The sequence below is a fragment of the Culex pipiens genome, chromosome 1 (assembly GCF_016801865.2).
Source record: "Culex pipiens pallens isolate TS chromosome 1, TS_CPP_V2, whole genome shotgun sequence".
Classification (NCBI taxonomy): Eukaryota; Metazoa; Arthropoda; class Insecta; order Diptera; family Culicidae; genus Culex; species Culex pipiens.
This window is the reverse complement of record NC_068937.1, coordinates 80,898,558-80,916,901: the sequence shown is the minus strand read 5'-3', so window position 1 is coordinate 80,916,901 and position 18,344 is coordinate 80,898,558. Positions and strand designations below refer to the sequence as shown.

At 42.8% G+C, this 18,344-nt stretch overlaps 2 protein-coding genes across 4 annotated transcripts in view; both read left to right on the top strand.

Annotated features, from left to right (window-relative positions):
* The window catches only part of LOC120430070 (E3 ubiquitin-protein ligase UBR1), a 97,260-nt gene that overhangs the window by 73,688 nt on the left and 5,228 nt on the right, over positions 1-18,344 (top strand). Inside the window, exons 1-3 of one of the 2 annotated variants that reach the window (XM_052706495.1) lie at positions 295-658; positions 5,409-5,659; positions 5,722-7,401. In XM_052706495.1, coding sequence (XP_052562455.1) covers positions 566-658; positions 5,409-5,659; positions 5,722-7,401 — 2,024 coding nt within the window. In that variant the 5' untranslated portion in view covers positions 295-565. Of the gene's footprint in view, positions 1-294; positions 659-5,408; positions 5,660-5,721; positions 7,402-18,344 lie in introns of those variants that run through there. The other variant, XM_052706494.1, reaches the window with a different exon arrangement.
* Positions 7,408-16,880, top strand: LOC120432048 (uncharacterized). Of its 2 annotated transcripts, none has more exons than XM_039597181.2 (2): positions 7,408-11,040; positions 14,941-16,880. In XM_039597181.2, exons 1-2 carry the CDS (start codon positions 11,012-11,014, stop codon positions 16,370-16,372), a joined length of 1,461 nt encoding a protein of 486 aa, XP_039453115.1. In that variant the 5' UTR covers positions 7,408-11,011; the 3' UTR covers positions 16,373-16,880. The 2 variants fall into 2 exon arrangements, with proteins under 2 accessions (XP_039453115.1, XP_052562457.1); XM_052706497.1 differs by having other exon boundaries at positions 7,408-13,306; positions 13,424-16,880.

Genomic DNA, 18,344 nt, shown 5'->3' with positions numbered 1-18,344 from the left:
AAATTTAAAAAGATCGCTCGTTGGATTAAAAGTTCGCGTTGGTGAATATTCGTTGAAAGTTCAAACTTTTTGATTTAAAAGTTGGAAAGTTTTTGATACTACCATGCATTTATGGAACAAAATAGTTGTATCGGTAAAAGTGTTTTACTTTTTGTTGGAAAAGAAACCTTTTATGGCAAGAATAAACTACATTTAATACTGCAGTGATAATTTAAAAAAAATGAGCTTGATTTTCATATTTATTTTTAAAAGTTCAAAACAGCATGATAAAAAACATGTTTTTATTGTATTTAACGCTTCTGCTCAAGGTTGGCCAACATCAGAATCCAAGCTGTACCGATTCTTGCGGTACGCCACCGGTCACTTCCAAAGACCCCAGTCTGGACGATTCCGGATGCACGTTTCGATGCGCGACAGCAGTGTAGAGGATGGTCACGTTTCCGGCCTTCATCAGGACAGTCTTGGAGGAGTTGGCCGTTGATTCGGGAAGGATGGTCGACGTTTCCCGACTGGGAAGTGAAGTGCCTGAACTGGGAGTTCCCGATCCTGGAAGCGCATCCGGAACATGGGGTTGATGAGGCCTTCATCCTCCTTCGAGAATGACAGATTTACCGACTCGCTGTCCAGGTTCATTTGGCTGGAGCTGCACTATGGCGAGGTGAGCGTTTGTGGGCGGAAAGTTGCTAAAAGAGATGAAAGTAAGTGAAGTTTGCTAATCACTGCACACATTCTCAATACTCACCGGTGTTGTAAAACGCCGGCACCGAGTGCAACATCTGCGCTGACCACCTCCGATTATGCCGCTTCTCGTCGTCCTCGTCGGATCTCAGAAGTTAATCTTTTTGAACGCAAACTCGTTGTTCATGCGACGCTTCGGTAGCGCCATCTCCTCGATACCACCAATCCCGGGCCACCACCACCGAATACAACCGGTGCGAATCCACATTCCTACCTCCCATCCTACAAAAGCAAACAAAATCAATCACAACCCCACAAAACACCCAAGCTTCCTTCTTACCCATTCCGGTCTTGGAACAGCTGCAGTTCCTGCAGGAAGCTGGCCTTGTCCTTTTCGAGCACTCGACCTTGTCCCGCACCCGCACCACCCTTCTTCGAAGGCGTTCCGCTGCTGCTGTTTGGCTCACGAAGGTTTCCGCGTCCGAGTCCTGGCTGCTGCCGCGGTCGGCTTTGCTTTGTGTCCTAGACTCACCAGCACCAAGGCTGTATATCATAGGTACTCGCGATCTTGCTTTGCATTAGTGTGAGTGCATGATTCCGTGCCACTAAAACCAAAACAATAACAACATACCATACCGTGCCAGGAAAACCAAAACATAAACAATGTCAGTGTCAGTGGAGTGAGAGAGTCAGAGATAACGATTTTGACAACCGCACTACTACACACTCAATCGCGAGTACCTTAGGTAGAAAGCCATGCACCAGCACCAGCACCACCGGACCCACCAAAGTGTTTGTTTACATTTGGAACTTAGTCGTACACGGTTACACGAGAACGTCAAAATGAAAGAAATTCTACAGTCGTATTAAAAGTTAAGACTTTTAAATCAGTTAGTAAGGAGATTTTCAAAAACTGTAGCAGTAAAAGTTTTCATTTTTTAAATAAGAAAAAAACTTTCCCTCCAGCAAATTTTGGCAACTTTTTAATTCGAAAGTAAAATACTTTTGTTATTACAATAATATTTTTTTTGTGTGTTATTCCTTCATCTTACCTTTTGACACTATCAAACCTAGCAATATTACTATTGCATTCCCTTTTGATAGTGTCAACTTCAAACTTTCATCCATTGTTCAATTAACACATAATTTCCGCTATAGTCTTCATGCGGAATCGTCGTCTACTTTCTTCACCTTATTATCACTAAACTACGGCGCGATATTGTTCTCACATTTTTTTGAGCTTCAACGACCGATTGTTATTCACTTATAAAAATACTTGTTCTGTTTCGCGGCTTTGTGAAAAATACACGAGTTATAAAGATCCCATTATGAAAGGGGGGAAGTTTCGAAATAAATAACGCCGACGCGTTGTGTTAGACTGTCCAAAACGTTCTGATTTTATTGTGATCGAAAAGTCCCCCAGAGCCTCACACACGAGGTACTGAGGTTTTGCTTGCAAAGCATTAATCGAGCTACTTGCTTCAATCGCGGCGAGGTAAACGAAGTTTAGCTTTGTTCGCAGTTTGGGTTACTGTTGCCGGCTGTGCTGACGATGTTGGTGGCGTCGATCAATTATGCGGAAAGCAATTTCCGTAACTGCTCCCTCACCAAGAAAGGATCGTCCCGATCCGTATCGACTGCACATAAATTTTCCATCGGAAAGAACTACCAAACAGGTCACTCAGCGAGTTTGAAATATCTCAAGCTTCTTTGGTGATGTTTGAAACATTATAGTTGTTGCTGTTTTGTAATTAAGCGTTACAAATATTTGTAATCAAAGATTACGTAATCCTAATTACATCTTCATTTATTACACTTTTGTAACTCTGAATTACAAATTGAGATTTGTAATTAGCTATTACAAACAAACTATTATTTCATTGTAATGTTTCCTCACAACAATTTCAAACACACTCGATTAACTGAATTTTTTTTGGCTGCATAATTTTGAAATGGTTTTCTTTGTTTTTTTATCACTCACACACCTTCTAAAAAATAAATTTTGAATCGTGTTTTTTCCTTTTGTCAAATTAGTTAATCTGATCATGCTGAATTATTTAAATGATTTCCGAATTGCTGATTTTGTTTTTACTCACACACACTCACTTAACTTATCAAATTTGGAAAAATATTTTTGAATTTTGAATTTAGATTTTTTTTCACTTTAAATTTTGTTGCTTGTTGAAAATCCGGGTAACGCTGTTCCTTTGTCTCCCTCGTCGAAGGTGTTGAAATCCATGTCGTGCTGCGCTCCTGAACTCGGTTCTGAGTTTTTTGCGATGTGCACACGATGGTATCACGCCTCTTGCCGAAGTATCCAGCGGATAACGTTGGTTCATCTTCTTCGGTCGGTGGCTGCTTCACCAGGTAATTTCCTTGGCTGCTTCACTCCTGATCTCCAGAGCCGTTGGTGACGAATTTCTGCTGAATGAACAACTGCCGTGTTTTTCGCATTAACTTGCACTTTCGGTCTCACTACCGAGATTTTCGCGAACGACCACTTCAATCACTGGGCACAGCAACCTTCCGGCGAAGACTCGACTGCGCCAGTTATAAAGATCCCATTATGAAAGGGGGGAAGTTTCGAAATAAATAACGCCGACGCGTTGTGTTAGACTGTCCAAAACGTTCTGATTTTATTGTGATCGAAAAGTCCCCCAGAGCCTCACACACGAGGTACTGAGGTTTTGCTTGCAAAGCATTAATCGAGCTACTTGCTTCAATCGCGGCGAGGTAAACGAAGTTTAGCTTTGTTCGCAGTTTGGGTTACTGTTGCCGGCTGTGCTGACGATGTTGGTGGCGTCGATCAATTATGCGGAAAGCAATTTCCGTAACTCACGTGTGTTGGCTGATACAATGACTTTTTTCGGTCATCGTATGCTCGCAAGGTACATGAAAGAGAAAAAGAGAAAAAATGGGATAAGTACAATGTAAAATAAAATCGAACATTGAATAACATACTAACACAGAAAGAAAGAAGAAAGAAGAAACCTTATTTTGCATCTAGACAGAACTACCAACTTGCAACTAGAAGTTTACAAGAAAACAACTGAAGTTGTGTAATAGTATATATAATAAAACAGATTAAACGTACCTTTAATCATATTTATAACAGTTATGCCCAAAATTCTTACCAATTTTTTCAGCAGTTACATTTCTACAATATTGTATTGCGATTCCAAGATTGAAGAATAGAGCAGTTAAAGTTTGTGAGGTAAGGGACAAGTTATAGCAAAATAAATAGATGGATAGATTTTACTAAATTTTATCTTAAAATAATAGGAAAAATCTAGCTTTCTGTTTTGAAAATAGCCAATGCACCAATTGCAAACATACAGCATTTCACGTTCACACCTTATGGAGTAAGTGTGATAAACTATATGTCCACATAAGGCGCATCACCTTTTTCAAAATACAGGAAATAATAGAAGGAAGGCTCCATTGTGTAGAGCGGAAGGCTTCTGCAACACTTAGAACTCAGACCAGGCATCCTCTGAAATAAGAGAGAAATACAAATATTAAAATTGTGGTATTATCACTAAATCCTATCATCCTTTCACCCCCCAAGACATGGTCTATCCTTCGTGCCTTCGTGTCTTGGGTGATGGCGAATTCTACCTAGAATTCACAACAGGACCTCCCTCGGCTCCAGTTTACAACATGACAGCGACGAGAACACAGCCGAATGGGAGTTGACAGTATCAAATGCATGCTATACCCTTCGCTTTGCTGGATACTTACTAATAGCAAAGGGCGAGAGTCCTGTGACTCTCAGCAATCATGAATACTGCCCATTCACCACTTAAATGAGAAAAATCGCTTGCATTCGATAAGAAATTTCATTAATTTAAATAAAGTGTACCGTTTTTTAGATTATTGTCCTTTTTTTCTTTAAATTTTTGTCTCATATCTGGAAAAGAAAGAAAGAAACTACCATATCTTAGAAAAATTCAGTAGGTTGGTAAAAGATTCTAAAGTTTCATTATTTAACATTATTTTTTCGACCTGTCTTTTAGTTTTGCCAAAAATTAAACTTAGGAAAAAATTTTGTTATTGTAATGTTACCCTATAAGGTACCTAATTTTTTTTTATTGACATTATCTTGGAAAATATGGATCTCATTTTCAATGTTACAAAAAAATGTGTGATTAAGTGATCTTTTTTCAATTTTTTTCTATTTCAATTTCATGATCAAGACTTTTCTTCAAAATTATCAAACAAAACACTCTTTCGAAATATAATCGTGGTGTTGTTTAAAAGGTTAAAATGTTCAATGTTCAAAGAAGCAGAACCGTCATCTGGGGCGAAACGGGGCACATGGGGCGAATTGGAACTTTCTCCGGGTCTTTTGTGGTCTCTGTTCCAATTTTCTGCTCATTTCTAGGCGTCCGAAGGTTATGTGTGGTGAGTCACCCAAAACCTCTTTTACGCAAATGGACCGACGTTTTACTTCCCCATTCGATAGAACGTCAGGAGGATAAGGCGGGAATCGAGCCCGCGCTCCATGGCAACTTAGGGATCGGCAGCCGAAGCCGCTAACCACCGCGCAACGAGGCCCCAACATTAACAGTGGAACAGCTGTTTTAGCCTTGTTACTGTACTATAGGCAGACCAGATTGCGAAGAATTGATCGAAAGGATTTGCAAAAGATTGAATGCTGATGTTTTTGAAAATTTCTCTTTGATAAAAGATGTAAAATTACTAATTAGTATTTTTTAAATTTCTTTTAGGTAATTCAAACCCTAACCTCCATGGTGAAATGCACCCAAAAAGAGGCGATTGAGTATGTTACCAGCATCGATCGTGAAGGCAGGGCGGTTGTAAAGTGTGCTACGTTTGAGATATGTAAAAAATTGAAAGAGGATATTGAAAATAAAGTCATCCGCTCAACAATGACTGCAAAGGCTTCACCACTGAAAGTTACTGTACTTCACAAGTCGGAAGTCGCGTACCAGCACTTGGCAATGATGTTGCTGGGATGGTAAGTGTAATGCTTCTAAGCGCAAAGTATAAACAAGCTAACTTGTTTTTAACCCGTTTTAGGTTTCAAGATTTCCTAACAAAACATTCGTCGTTTAGGTCCACATTCTGCAGAATTGTTGTTGAGGCTAACGTTAACTACCATCTGAAACAGATTTTAAGCAACGATCATAAACTGTGGAAGTCGGCTCGCACCTGTTGGCATCGATTGTTGATTTCTGGCATGTTGATGGAGTACGAGAACAAAAAAACTTTGGCTGTAATGTTCACGAAGTTGTACGCCAATTTGATGCAAGACTTTATCAGAGACGATCATTATCACTCTTTTTCTGTCGTTTCTTTGAGCGTGCAGTTGTTCACCGTACCAACTATCGCACATCATTTGATTGCTCATGACCTGGCTTTTTTCAAATTGATGCATACGTTTTATTCGGAATCAATTGAAAAATATGTGAAAAATAAGCAGCTGCAGTTTGCGAAAAATACTTCTACAATGAATGTTTTCAAACGAGCTTCGTACATCCTAATAGACCTGAAATATTTGTTAAGCTTTAAGCCGGAAGTGTGGACTCAGGAGCTAAGGACGGGGTTTCTTCACGGTGTGCAAATTCTCATACGGTTGCTAAAGTGCATGCAGGGTATGGATGCTGTAACGCGTCAGCTTGGCCAACACATGGAGTACGAGCCAGAGTGGGAAACAGCTTTTACACTTCATCTCAAACTGTCTCATTTGATAACGCTAGTATTGGACTGGTGCAGTACAGATAAAGTTGTACTTGTGAAAGTTTACAGAATGTTACTGGCGGCACTGACCGAGATCAAGTTTGTCGTATCCGAAACTAAGGTCGAGATGAAAGAACTAGCCGACCACAGTGCGTCGTGCCTGATGTACGATGTTGCATCGAAGCCCGTGTCTATTCATCTACCGCTTACGCGCTTTTTGGCAGGATTGTATGTTCACTTTGAAAAATTTGATTTGACATTCGACACGGTTGCGACGTCGTCAACTGATAAACCTACCCCAGAACAGATCATCGAACCGGTGCTTTGCACGAGAACTATGATATCGCAAGTTTATGCTGGAATGTGGCGGAGGAATGGCTATTCTCTCTTAAATCAACTGTACTTTTATCGCAACGTAAAATGCCGCTTTGAGATGCTTGATCGTGATATTGTTATTCTTCAAATTGGTGCTTCTCTGATAGAGAGTAATGAGTTCCTGATCCACATATTAAGCAAATTCAACCTTATCGAATGGACATATGACAACTTTGAGCCAGCCAATACAACAAATCCCGAAGAGGATACAACTCGACAGACTATCAACATGGTGGACGAACTGCTCGAACTGTTGATTATTATCGTCGGAGAACGCTACGTTCCTGGAATCGGTATGATAACGGAAGATGACCGCATTAAAAAGGAAATTGTCCAGCAATTGTGCATAAAACCGTATTCCCATTCTGAGCTAAACCGTGCGTTGAATGAAGACACGAGCAGCGAAACCGGCATGGAGAACGTAATCGATGAAATTGCGACTTTTGAAAAACCTACCAGAAGCGATATGAAGGGCGTGTACAAGTTGAAGTCGCAGTTTTTTAACTGGTACAATATGTATTTTTATCACTTTAGCAAGGAAGACAAATCAAAGTCTGAGGAAGCGCAACGAAAACGCTGTAAGGAGAAAAATGTGCTTGTATGTTGCCCGCCTCCGGAACTGCCGCGCCTCACTCAATCGTTCAGGTTAGTCGAAGCAGTGGTTAGACAAATCAGGTATTATTGCGACCGTGAGAGCGATAGAAAGGGAACCAAATACACTCAACCCCCGGTGGTTGTTCACTTTTTCGCAGAGGCGATTCGTGCCCGAATGAAGTACCTGTTCAATGTTAAACCATTTTTTACAAGCTTTTTTCTTTCCAATGGCTTTTATTTTTACGTTTTATTATTTTTATACCATTATAATTTTCTGTTTATGCAAATAATTAATTAAAATTATGATTAAGACTTTTTTATCTCGTTAAAATGTATTTTTAAGACTTAATCATTAGCGTGGGGAATGTGGAAAAATAGAGCAATCGCTCTGCCATCCTTATCGAAATTCAAGGGAAGTTATTGAATATTATCTTTTTCACTGAGATCTTTTCAAACACGCACGAAGCAAAATGATCATTGTTCGGTCAAAACGTTCATCGTTCGATCAAAACGTTCATCGTTTGTGATAAACGAGAGATAATTGAAGGAAAAATTTCCATTTCCGGTCTCTTTTCGCTCGATTCTCTCCCATTTATCGTCGAATTCCTTCATTTTCGTTACATTCGCGTCCTATTTCCTGCTACCTGATTCCTGTCTACATGCATTTATTTTTTTCATTTTTTTATTTTTTTTTTCATTTTTTTACAATTTGGAGTTAATTGCTCATTGTAAGTGCTCGTTTGAAAACATACCAATGAAATCGAGAATATTATACTGAATTTTAAAAGTATTCATCAGGATGTTCAGAGAAAAAAAAATATCCTTAACAAAAGAAAACTGTTTGTTGGGCTTATTTTAAGCCCAAATAATATTGTGCTAACTTGGTTACTATTTAAAAATTAAATTGACATTTTACTTTATACTTTTTAGAACCAGGTCGTATCGCTTTTGATCCTTTGTAAATTTTTTAGAGAATTGAATTTACTCACTGTTATGTCCTCATGGTTTTGGAATTCAATTTCCGAATAAAAAGAAGGGCTTTTGATGTTAAAAACAAAACTATATTGACATGAATCCGAGATAATTAAAATATTTGTTCACCTCCGTGTACGCACGAGTGCAAGCAGCAGTCAAGTGTTCAGTGCTCCGTCGTTATTTCTAAATTTTTCGCCGTAATTTACCGTGATTAGCCGCGAGTTTGCTTCACCAGTATGCCAAGGGCCGGCCGTGGCCGTGGCAGTTCGAGTGCGGCCTCGAAAAACCCGCGAAGTTCGTCTACCGGCCGTGTGCAAAAAGGTAAACAAACCAACGCCGCGTCTTCCGCCATCGCGCCGGGGAGTGTGTGCGCCAAAGGATTCGACCCGAAATTATTACACGCCAATTACCCCGTCCAGGATCGCAGCCCTATTAGGCTCCGTTCAGCTACTTCCGGCAATCCGTCGACCGATGGCGCATCAACATCCGCCAACATTCCCACCAGTAACAAGTTCGCGAGACTGAGTGACGTGGAAAGCAGCTACAACAACACCGACGGTAGCACTACCGACGACGATGGTCGTGCACGGAAAAAAGTGCCGATGCCAAAAAAAGTAATTACTCCAAAGGAACGACGACCACCACCAATTTTTGTTTTGGACACGTTGGCGGACGATGTTGACGAGCAGCTGGAAGGCCTCGTGTACTGCCTCAAAATAGGTAAATCGTCAGTGCAAGTGTTCACGTTTGACCAAAAGATCTTCGACCTGGTTGTGGAGAAATTGAAGCGTAAAAACTTCAAATTCTACACATTTGACCCCGTGCAGAAGACCGCTGTAAAGATCGTCTTGCAGGGGTACCAAGACCGCCCGACCTCCGTCCTCCAGGAGCACCTCTCGGGTGTCGGAATAACGCCGCGAGGCATAAAAGTCCTCTCGCGGAAGACAACCTTCACAGGTACACACACACACTGTACCTGTTGTACTTCGACCGCGGCACCGTCAAGATTCAAGACCTGCGGCGGACTAAGGCGTTGGATGATTTTTGGGTAAACTGGTGGTTTTACTCCAAAAATCCGTCGGACGCAGCGCAATGTCACCGATGCCAGAAATTCGGCCACGGCTCGCGGAACTGCAACCTCCAGCCCCGCTGCGTGAAGTGCGGTGAGTCACACCTCTCGGAGGTGTGCGCACTGCCACGAAAGGCGGACTTGGGGGAAAACGTAGAACAAACCAAGCCGCGCGTAAAGTGCGCGAACTGCGGCGGTAACCATACCGGTAATTACCGCGGATGCGTCGCACGTAAGTCCTACCTCGAGGAGCAGGAAAAGAGGAAGAAGAAAGCAGCAGCGTCCCACCCTCCTCAGCGAAGTACGAGTGCAGCCGTCCCTGCAGCTGGCCAGCGAACGGTTCCAGCGGACAATTCAGCGTTCCTTCCTGGCTGGGGGCGATCGTTTGCCAGCGTGGTCGCGGCCGGTAGCGGCAATGCGGCCCAGTAAGAAGTCACCGGGGAAGATCTCTTTACCCTGCCGGAGTTCTTTGCTCTCGCGGGGGAGATGATGACGCGGTTTCGGAGCTGCCGTAACAAGGCGGAGCAATTTCTAGCCCTCGGGGAATTAATGATTAAGCATATCTATAAAGGATAAAAAACTGTGATCTAGTTTTAAGCTTTCTCTATTTTTATCCCTTTTTCCTAGCAAGTTTAGTAATTTTTTTTCTTAATTTTTCTTACTATTGGTAACACCTTTATTTACAAGCAATAACTGTTCCAAATTGGATTATGATGTAACACACAGCTGAAAGGAGCTCCAAAACTCTGTTTTGTACATCAAATGAACTTATTGTATCTTGATTATTTACCAATAAAAACGAATTTGAATTTGAAAAAATTTGTTTTTAGCATCAGTGAAAAAATGTTTTCAGAACAAATTCATGCTACAATATATGATAATAATATATACAACTAGAGTGAACCGGGACTACAGACTGAATAAACACAGTCGTTTTTGGAGCATTTAATGGCATCAAATCTTAATTTTTTTAGGACTGCATTCGCTTTAAATAGAACCATCCGAAAAATAAAATAACGATCATGGTTGAATCTACTCAGTAGCACAGCACCTTTGATATTTTGCAAAACAAGGTGCTTAAATCCCTTTCCTGGTCTACTGTTATAATTCTTGTAATGTGTCCCGATTCTGGAAAAAGCACAGTACTTTTTGTTAGGTGGCAACCGCGAGCAGCTTGGTGGCAACCGTTAACAACTGCATAACAACGATCGTAGGACACCGGCAAGGTGTCACCTTAAATAATTTTCATTCCTACCTCAAACCAGTTACAATAAAGATCGTTTATTTAAAGCTCCGCCTTTTAGGGCTCTTCTTGAAGAAGCAGTTCCAGGAGTTACGGCTGGTGGAGGGCGGTGATGTTCCGGCTTTCCTGCTCAGTTTGAGAAGCTGCTACGCGAGTTGAAGGCGGCCGGGGTCAAGCTGGAGAAGGAGGATATTGTGTGCCAGTTGCTGTTGGCCCTGCCGAGATCGTTCGACGCGCTGATCACGGCGGTCGAGACGATCGAGCCAAAGGACTTGACGCTCGAGTACGTCAAGAAAAGGGTCCTGGACGAGCAGGTCAAGCGGAGCGCGCAAGCTGCCCCGCAGGATCCAGAAGATGGAGGATTGGGTGAGTCTATGTTTGTCGGCAAGAGACGGGAAATCAGGTGTTTGATTGGTGCGCTGGAAGTGGGGACGCGAAGTCGTGATTATTCAGGTTAATTTTTTTGTGTGCTTTTGTGTCGCTATTCGTATGGAGTGAGTGATTGTGGTAATCGAATAATAGCATCATTGGTTCGCTGGAAGTGGGGACGCGAAATCGTGATTATTTAGGTTAATTTTTTAGTGTGCTTTTGTGTCGCTATTCGTATGGAGTGAGTGATTGTGGTAATCGAATAATAGCATCATTGGTGCGCTGGAAGTGGGGACGCGAAATCGTGATTATTCAGGTTAATTTTTTTGTGTGCTTTTGTGTCGCTATTCGTATGGAGTGAGTGATTGTGGTAATCGAATAATAGCATCATTGGTGCGCTGGAAGTGGGGACGCGAAGTCGTGATTATTCAGGTTAATTTTTTTGTGTGCTTTTGTGTCGCTATTCGTATGGAGTGAGTGATTGTGGTAATCGAATAATAGCATCATTGGTGCGCTGGAAGTGGGGACGCGAAGTCGTGATTATTCAGGTTAATTTTTTTGTGTGCTTTTGTGTCGCTATTCGTATGGAGTGAGTGATTGTGGTAATCGAATAATAGCATCATTGGTGCGCTGGAAGTGGGGACGCGAAATCGTGATTATTCAGGTTAATTTTTTTGTGTGCTTTTGTGTCGCTATTCGTATGGAGTGAGTGATTGTGGTAATCGAATAATAGCATCATTGGTGCGCTGGAAGTGGGGACGCGAAGTCGTGATTATTCAGGTTAATTTTTTTTGTGTGCTTTTGTGTCGCTATTCGTATGGAGTGAGTGATTGTGGTAATCGAATAATAGCATCATTGGTGCGCTGGAAGTGGGGACGCGAAGTCGTGATTATTCAGGTTAATTTTTTTGTGTGCTTTTGTGTCGCTATTCGTATGGAGTGAGTGATTGTGGTAATCGAATAATAGCATCATTGGTGCGCTGGAAGTGGGGACGCGAAATCGTGATTATTCAGGTTAATTTTTTTGTGTGCTTTTGTGTCGCTATTCGTATGGAGTGAGTGATTGTGGTAATCGAATAATAGCATCATTGGTGCGCTGGAAGTGGGGACGCGAAGTCGTGATTATTCAGGTTAATTTTTTTGTGTGCTTTTGTGTCGCTATTCGTATGGAGTGAGTGATTGTGGTAATCGAATAATAGCATCATTGGTTCGCTGGAAGTGGGGACGCGAAATCGTGATTATTTAGGTTAATTTTTTAGTGTGCTTTTGTGTCGCTATTCGTATGGAGTGAGTGATTGTGGTAATCGAATAATAGCATCATTGGTGCGCTGGAAGTGGGGACGCGAAGTCGTGATTATTCAGGTTAATTTTTTTGTGTGCTTTTGTGTCGCTATTCGTATGGAGTGAGTGATTGTGGTAATCGAATAATAGCATCATTGGTTCGCTGGAAGTGGGGACGCGAAATCGTGATTATTTAGGTTAATTTTTTAGTGTGCTTTTGTGTCGCTATTCGTATGGAGTGAGTGATTGTGGTAATCGAATAATAGCATCATTGGTGCGCTGGAAGTGGGGACGCGAAATCGTGATTATTCAGGTTAATTTTTTGTGTGCTTTTGTGTCGCTATTCGTATGGAGTGAGTGATTGTGGTAATCGAATAATAGCATCATTGGTGCGCTGGAAGTGGGGACGCGAAATCGTGATTATTCAGGTTAATTTTTTTGTGTGCTTTTGTGTCGCTATTCGTATGGAGTGAGTGATTGTGGTAATCGAATAATAGCATCATTGGTGCGCTGGAAGTGGGGACGCGAAGTCGTGATTATTCAGGTTAATTTTTTTGTGTGCTTTTGTGTCGCTATTCGTATGGAGTGAGTGATTGTGGTAATCGAATAATAGCATCATTGGTTCGCTGGAAGTGGGGACGCGAAATCGTGATTATTTAGGTTAATTTTTTAGTGTGCTTTTGTGTCGCTATTCGTATGGAGTGAGTGATTGTGGTAATCGAATAATAGCATCATTGGTGCGCTGGAAGTGGGGACGCGAAATCGTGATTATTCAGGTTAATTTTTTTGTGTGCTTTTGTGTCGCTATTCGTATGGAGTGAGTGATTGTGGTAATCGAATAATAGCATCATTGGTGCGCTGGAAGTGGGGACGCGAAGTCGTGATTATTCAGGTTAATTTTTTTGTGTGCTTTTGTGTCGCTATTCGTATGGAGTGAGTGATTGTGGTAATCGAATAATAGCATCATTGGTGCGCTGGAAGTGGGGACGCGAAATCGTGATTATTCAGGTTAATTTTTTTGTGTGCTTTTGTGTCGCTATTCGTATGGAGTGAGTGATTGTGGTAATCGAATAATAGCAACATTGGTGCGCTGGAAGTGGGGACGCGAAGTCGTGATTATTCAGGTTAATTTTTTAGTGTGCTTTTGTGTCGCTATTCGTATGGAGTGAGTGATTGTGGTAATCGAATAATAGCATCATTGGTGCGCTGGAAGTGGGGACGCGAAATCGTGATTATTCAGGTTAATTTTTTGTGTGCTTTTGTGTCGCTATTCGTATGGAGTGAGTGATTGTGGTAATCGAATAATAGCATCATTGGTGCGCTGGAAGTGGGGACGCGAAATCGTGATTATTCAGGTTAATTTTTTTGTGTGCTTTTGTGTCGCTATTCGTATGGAGTGAGTGATTGTGGTAATCGAATAATAGCATCATTGGTTCGCTGGAAGTGGGGACGCGAAATCGTGATTATTCAGGTTAATTTTTTAGTGTGCTTTTGTGTCGCTATTCGTATGGAGTGAGTGATTGTGGTAATCGAATAATAGCATCATTGGTGCGCTGGAAGTGGGGACGCGAAATCGTGATTATTCAGGTTAATTTTTTTGTGTGCTTTTGTGTCGCTATTCGTATGGAGTGAGTGATTGTGGTAATCGAATAATAGCATCATTGGTGCGCTGGAAGTGGGGACGCGAAGTCGTGATTATTCAGGTTATTTTTTTTGTGTGCTTTTGTGTCGCTATTCGTATGGAGTGAGTGATTGTGGTAATCGAATAATAGCAACATTGGTGCGCTGGAAGTGGGGACGCGAAATCGTGATTATTTAGGTTAATTTTTTTGTGTGCTTTTGTGTCGCTATTCGTATGGCGTGAGTGATTGTGGTAATCGAATAATAGCATGACTTACTGAATAGTTTGTGTCTTGAGCGTAATTTTCGTTGAGTAATTGGTGTTTTTTGTGATTTTTTTTGTGATCTTAATTAATTGTTTTGTGATTTTCAAAGCCCTTCCTATATCATCGTTGATCGGAAGGCACGGCGTCGGGTAAATTGTGTATATTTTTTTCGAATAAGGTTTTATTTTTTATGGTGAAAAAGCCATTTCTATATAATGATCGAAAGACGCACTGACATTTTGGATTAATTAATAGTGGAGTGAAATAACTGTGTGTGAGTGACTTTGTTTGTTAACCAGAAAGACCTTCCCATAGCATCGTTGCTCGGAAGGCTCGCCGACGGGTTTGTTATGAAAGTCCTCCCCATAGCATCGTAGCTCGGGAGGCATCGAAAAGCCAATACCTTATCCTACTAACCCAAAAAAAATAATAATCATGTGATGCTTGAAGGAGATGCTGTGGATTCAACGGTCTCAAGCGGTATCAACAAGTATATAGCGAAAAACTGTGTGCTTGATGAGTCTGCAACTTCAACTATCGGACTAACATTCCTCCCTTTCGTTGAACTGCAGGCTTCTTGGGAGGGCGCCGGTATTGACTAATAAAGTAGGGATCTTCAGAGGTTAAACAGTGAACGGATGGTTGGCTCCCACTGATCATTTTTGATTCATTGTTTAACTTCAGCTGATCCGTCAATAACGGAGTAGCAGCTCATTGGCAGTCAACCATGCTCATGCTCATGCTCATGCTCAAGAGACGGGAAATCAGGTGTTTCGGCTGCGGCCGGCCCGGTCACAAGCGAGCAGACTGCCCCGATGGACGATCGGACGAAAGGGAGCCAGAATTCAAGTCCGGCAGGTTTGCGCGAAACCCGAGAAGTGGAGCCAACGTGACGACCGAAAACGAGATCGCGTTTGGTGTTTTTTCGGCGGCGCCTGCTGCGATGAACGGACGAATCGAGTGGTACCTGGATTCCGGAGCAACGGCTCACATGGTGCGAGACAAGTTGCTCTTTGCGGAGCTGCGACCATTGGATCGGAACGTGCGGATTGCTGTTGCCAAATCTGGCCAATCGCTGGTTGCAGAGTCGGCCGGTACCGTGCGGGTGAAGATACTGCGGAACGGGAAGTGGCTAAATGCAGTAGTCAACGACGTGCTGTACGTGTCGGAGTTGCAGTGCAATCTGTTCTCGGTGCGGCGGCTCGAGGACATCGGCATGGAAGTGAAGATCGCCGGAGGCGTCGTTTCCATCGAAAAAGGTGGACGCGTGGTGTGCCGCGGTCGGCGATCTGACCAATTGTACGCGCTGGATGTTTATCGGAACGACGGAGCTGGTGGCACACGTGCTACTGCGATGTCATCCAAGAACGACGAATACGAGTTGTGGCATCGTCGGTTTGGCCATCTTGAGGAGGCGAACATGAGAAACCTCTGGAGGGACGAGATGGTGGAGAGCTTTCCCAAGATCAAGAACTGGCCAAGGCGATGCGCGTGTGGGGTGAGTCTAGCAGCGAAGCAGACGAGAACCGTGATAAGGAAGTCGGACGGGAAACGCGACATGGTGTTTGACGAGCGCCGACAAGATCAACCGAAAACAGCGGGGGCACCTAACCGGCCTGTGGTGCGGATGATCCGAGACGAGAAACCTGCTGTGGTTGAACCGGTTGAGGAGGAGCCTGTTGCTGCTGTTCCATCAGAGCTACAACACGTCGTTGCAGAGCTGCCGGAAGACCAGGACGAGGCCGTAGAGGATTCGTCTGGACGACAGCCGGTCGTTGCTGAGCTGGCGGATGACGAGGGCGAGGAGGAACATTCCGGCGCGCTCCCTTCGCAACCAGAACGTGACCACTGCCCAGCAGAAGGGTCCACGAGGCGCAGCGAACGGGAGCGCAGAACCCCGGGTAAGTTCCCTGGCCATTGTAAACAGTTTGGCAGAAGTACTGTTGGTGGACGCATTACAGATTCCACCGAGGACGTCTTGATTGTCTGCGCACGGAACACTGAGGCAGTCGTGGAGAACCTGGCGTCGACGATTGAAGTTTTGAAGCGGAGTAAGAAGAATGGCATCAACAGTGAGTTGGAGTCAAGCGGGGCGAGGTCTACAACGTGGACCGGCAACCCATCAAGAAGGCGGTCCATGTGCCGACGAGCACGTGGACAGTTCGAAGCGATCCAGACCAAGCTCGGACTCCGCGATTGAGCGGGGGTGTTAGGTGGCAACCGCGAGCAGCTTGGTGGCAACCGTTAACAACTGCATAACAACGATCGTAGGACACCGGCAAGGTGTCACCTTAAATAATTTTCATTCCTACCTCAAACCTGTTACAATAAAGACCGTTTATTTAAAGCTCCGCCTTTTACTTTTTTATTTCAATTGTTTCAATTCAATCTATCAATCACACTATCTAAACTTAACATTACATCACTTTCCAGTAGAGCAAAAATCCACTAGTAACCAAGAAGATCGAAGAGGTTCAACGCGCGCAGTTGAACATTTCAGTTCTAAAACAAGCCATCACCAGTCTGCGCAAAACAGCCTGATGCCTAAAAGTGCGCCAAATATAGAGCAATATCTGTCGTGCTATCGCGCTCTCTCATTTATTCATGCTCTCAACGTGCTGTCAACGCGATGGCTTGTTTACCTTTTGCATGCAGCTCCCTGGAGAGCTGAGCGAGCTAAGTCGGCTGGGGGCTGGGGGTGGCATTTCGCTCTCTCCAAAAAATGCTGTCAGTTCACGCTCTCAGATTGAACCAGATTTACCAACACATCGATATTGCCGCTGCGTATGAATAGGAAGCTCTTTACATGTGTTGATTTCTTTTTGTATGGAGATTTTTTCCTCGACGTTCAAAGGGTCGGTGTTGAACGCGACGAGCATTTGCGCGTGGTCCGCTAGGCTGGCTCGCTTTAGTATTGGTGGGTTGTAAAGAGAGGTAAAGAGTTAAGGGTGGCGGGCCAAAGCTTTTTCGGTGCATGCAGCTCTGCTGAACATAGGGCATTGATTTTGTTAACGTATATTCAAACAAAAATTGTAATTGTATGTTGCTGGTGTAAAAAGCACCACGGCACATAAATATTTAAAAAATATCCGCTTGAAATCGGCTACCTGTTCAATGAACAGGTTGAACAGGTAGACGAGTCGCCTCTGCTTTTTCGTTTGATACTTTTTTAGTTTATACCCCGTTTGTTGGTCAAAGTCAAACTAAAAAGTGACGAAGTCACTTTTCTCAGGGCGCTCACGCTCACTATCAAAACAAACTTCTAGTAGTGTGTGTGAACTCCGTATAAAAGGGGTATCAAACTAAAAAGCGGCCCCGTTCGTTTGAAAAACAGTTGGTGTCAAACCATCGGGGTTTGAGTGTACACTGAAAATTGTGGATTGCGAAAATAAAATCATCCGTTCGCAAGCCGCCCGCATCTTGCCATTCGCTCGCTCATTGTACTCTCTCGCGCTCTAGAAAGCAAGAAAAATCATACAAGTGGGCGAACATGAAAATATTTACACTGAAAGCAAGGCACATAGCAATTTCACATGTTTTCCACATGAAACTACCCCATACGACTTCGTCCGTGAATGTCACGTGGAAATCACGTGGAAATATCCATCGCGCGAACCGGCAAATCCAAATGCAAAACACGTGAGTTTAACGTGAAAGCTCACATGATTTTTGAATGGTGTGCATACACACAAAAAAATATTACTGTAATGACAATAGTAACTATTTTTTTATTTGAAAAGTTGCTATAATTTGCTTGAGGGAAAGTATTTTTCTTGTGTTAAAAATGAAAACTTTTGTAAACAAACACATTGGTTGGTCCGGTGAACCGCTGCGGTGCTGGTGAGTCTAGGACGCAAAGCAAAGCCGACGCAGAAACCCTTGTGAGCCAAACAGCAGCAGCGGAATGACTTCGAAGAAGGGTGTTGTGGGTGCGGGGGGAGGTCGAGTGCTCGAAAAGGACAAAACCAGTTTTATGTTTTATATGAGGGAAATGCCCGTTTGAGTGGAACGCCTACCGATGGGCCCTTCTCTAATAGGCACAAAACCTTTTTTTTACTTTTTTTTTGATTGTCAACAGATTTTACAATCCAAATGACATACAGTATATATACAATCAAACTTAAGGTTACAGTCTAAACTAGCACAATGTGAAACATAATTAAATAAATAAA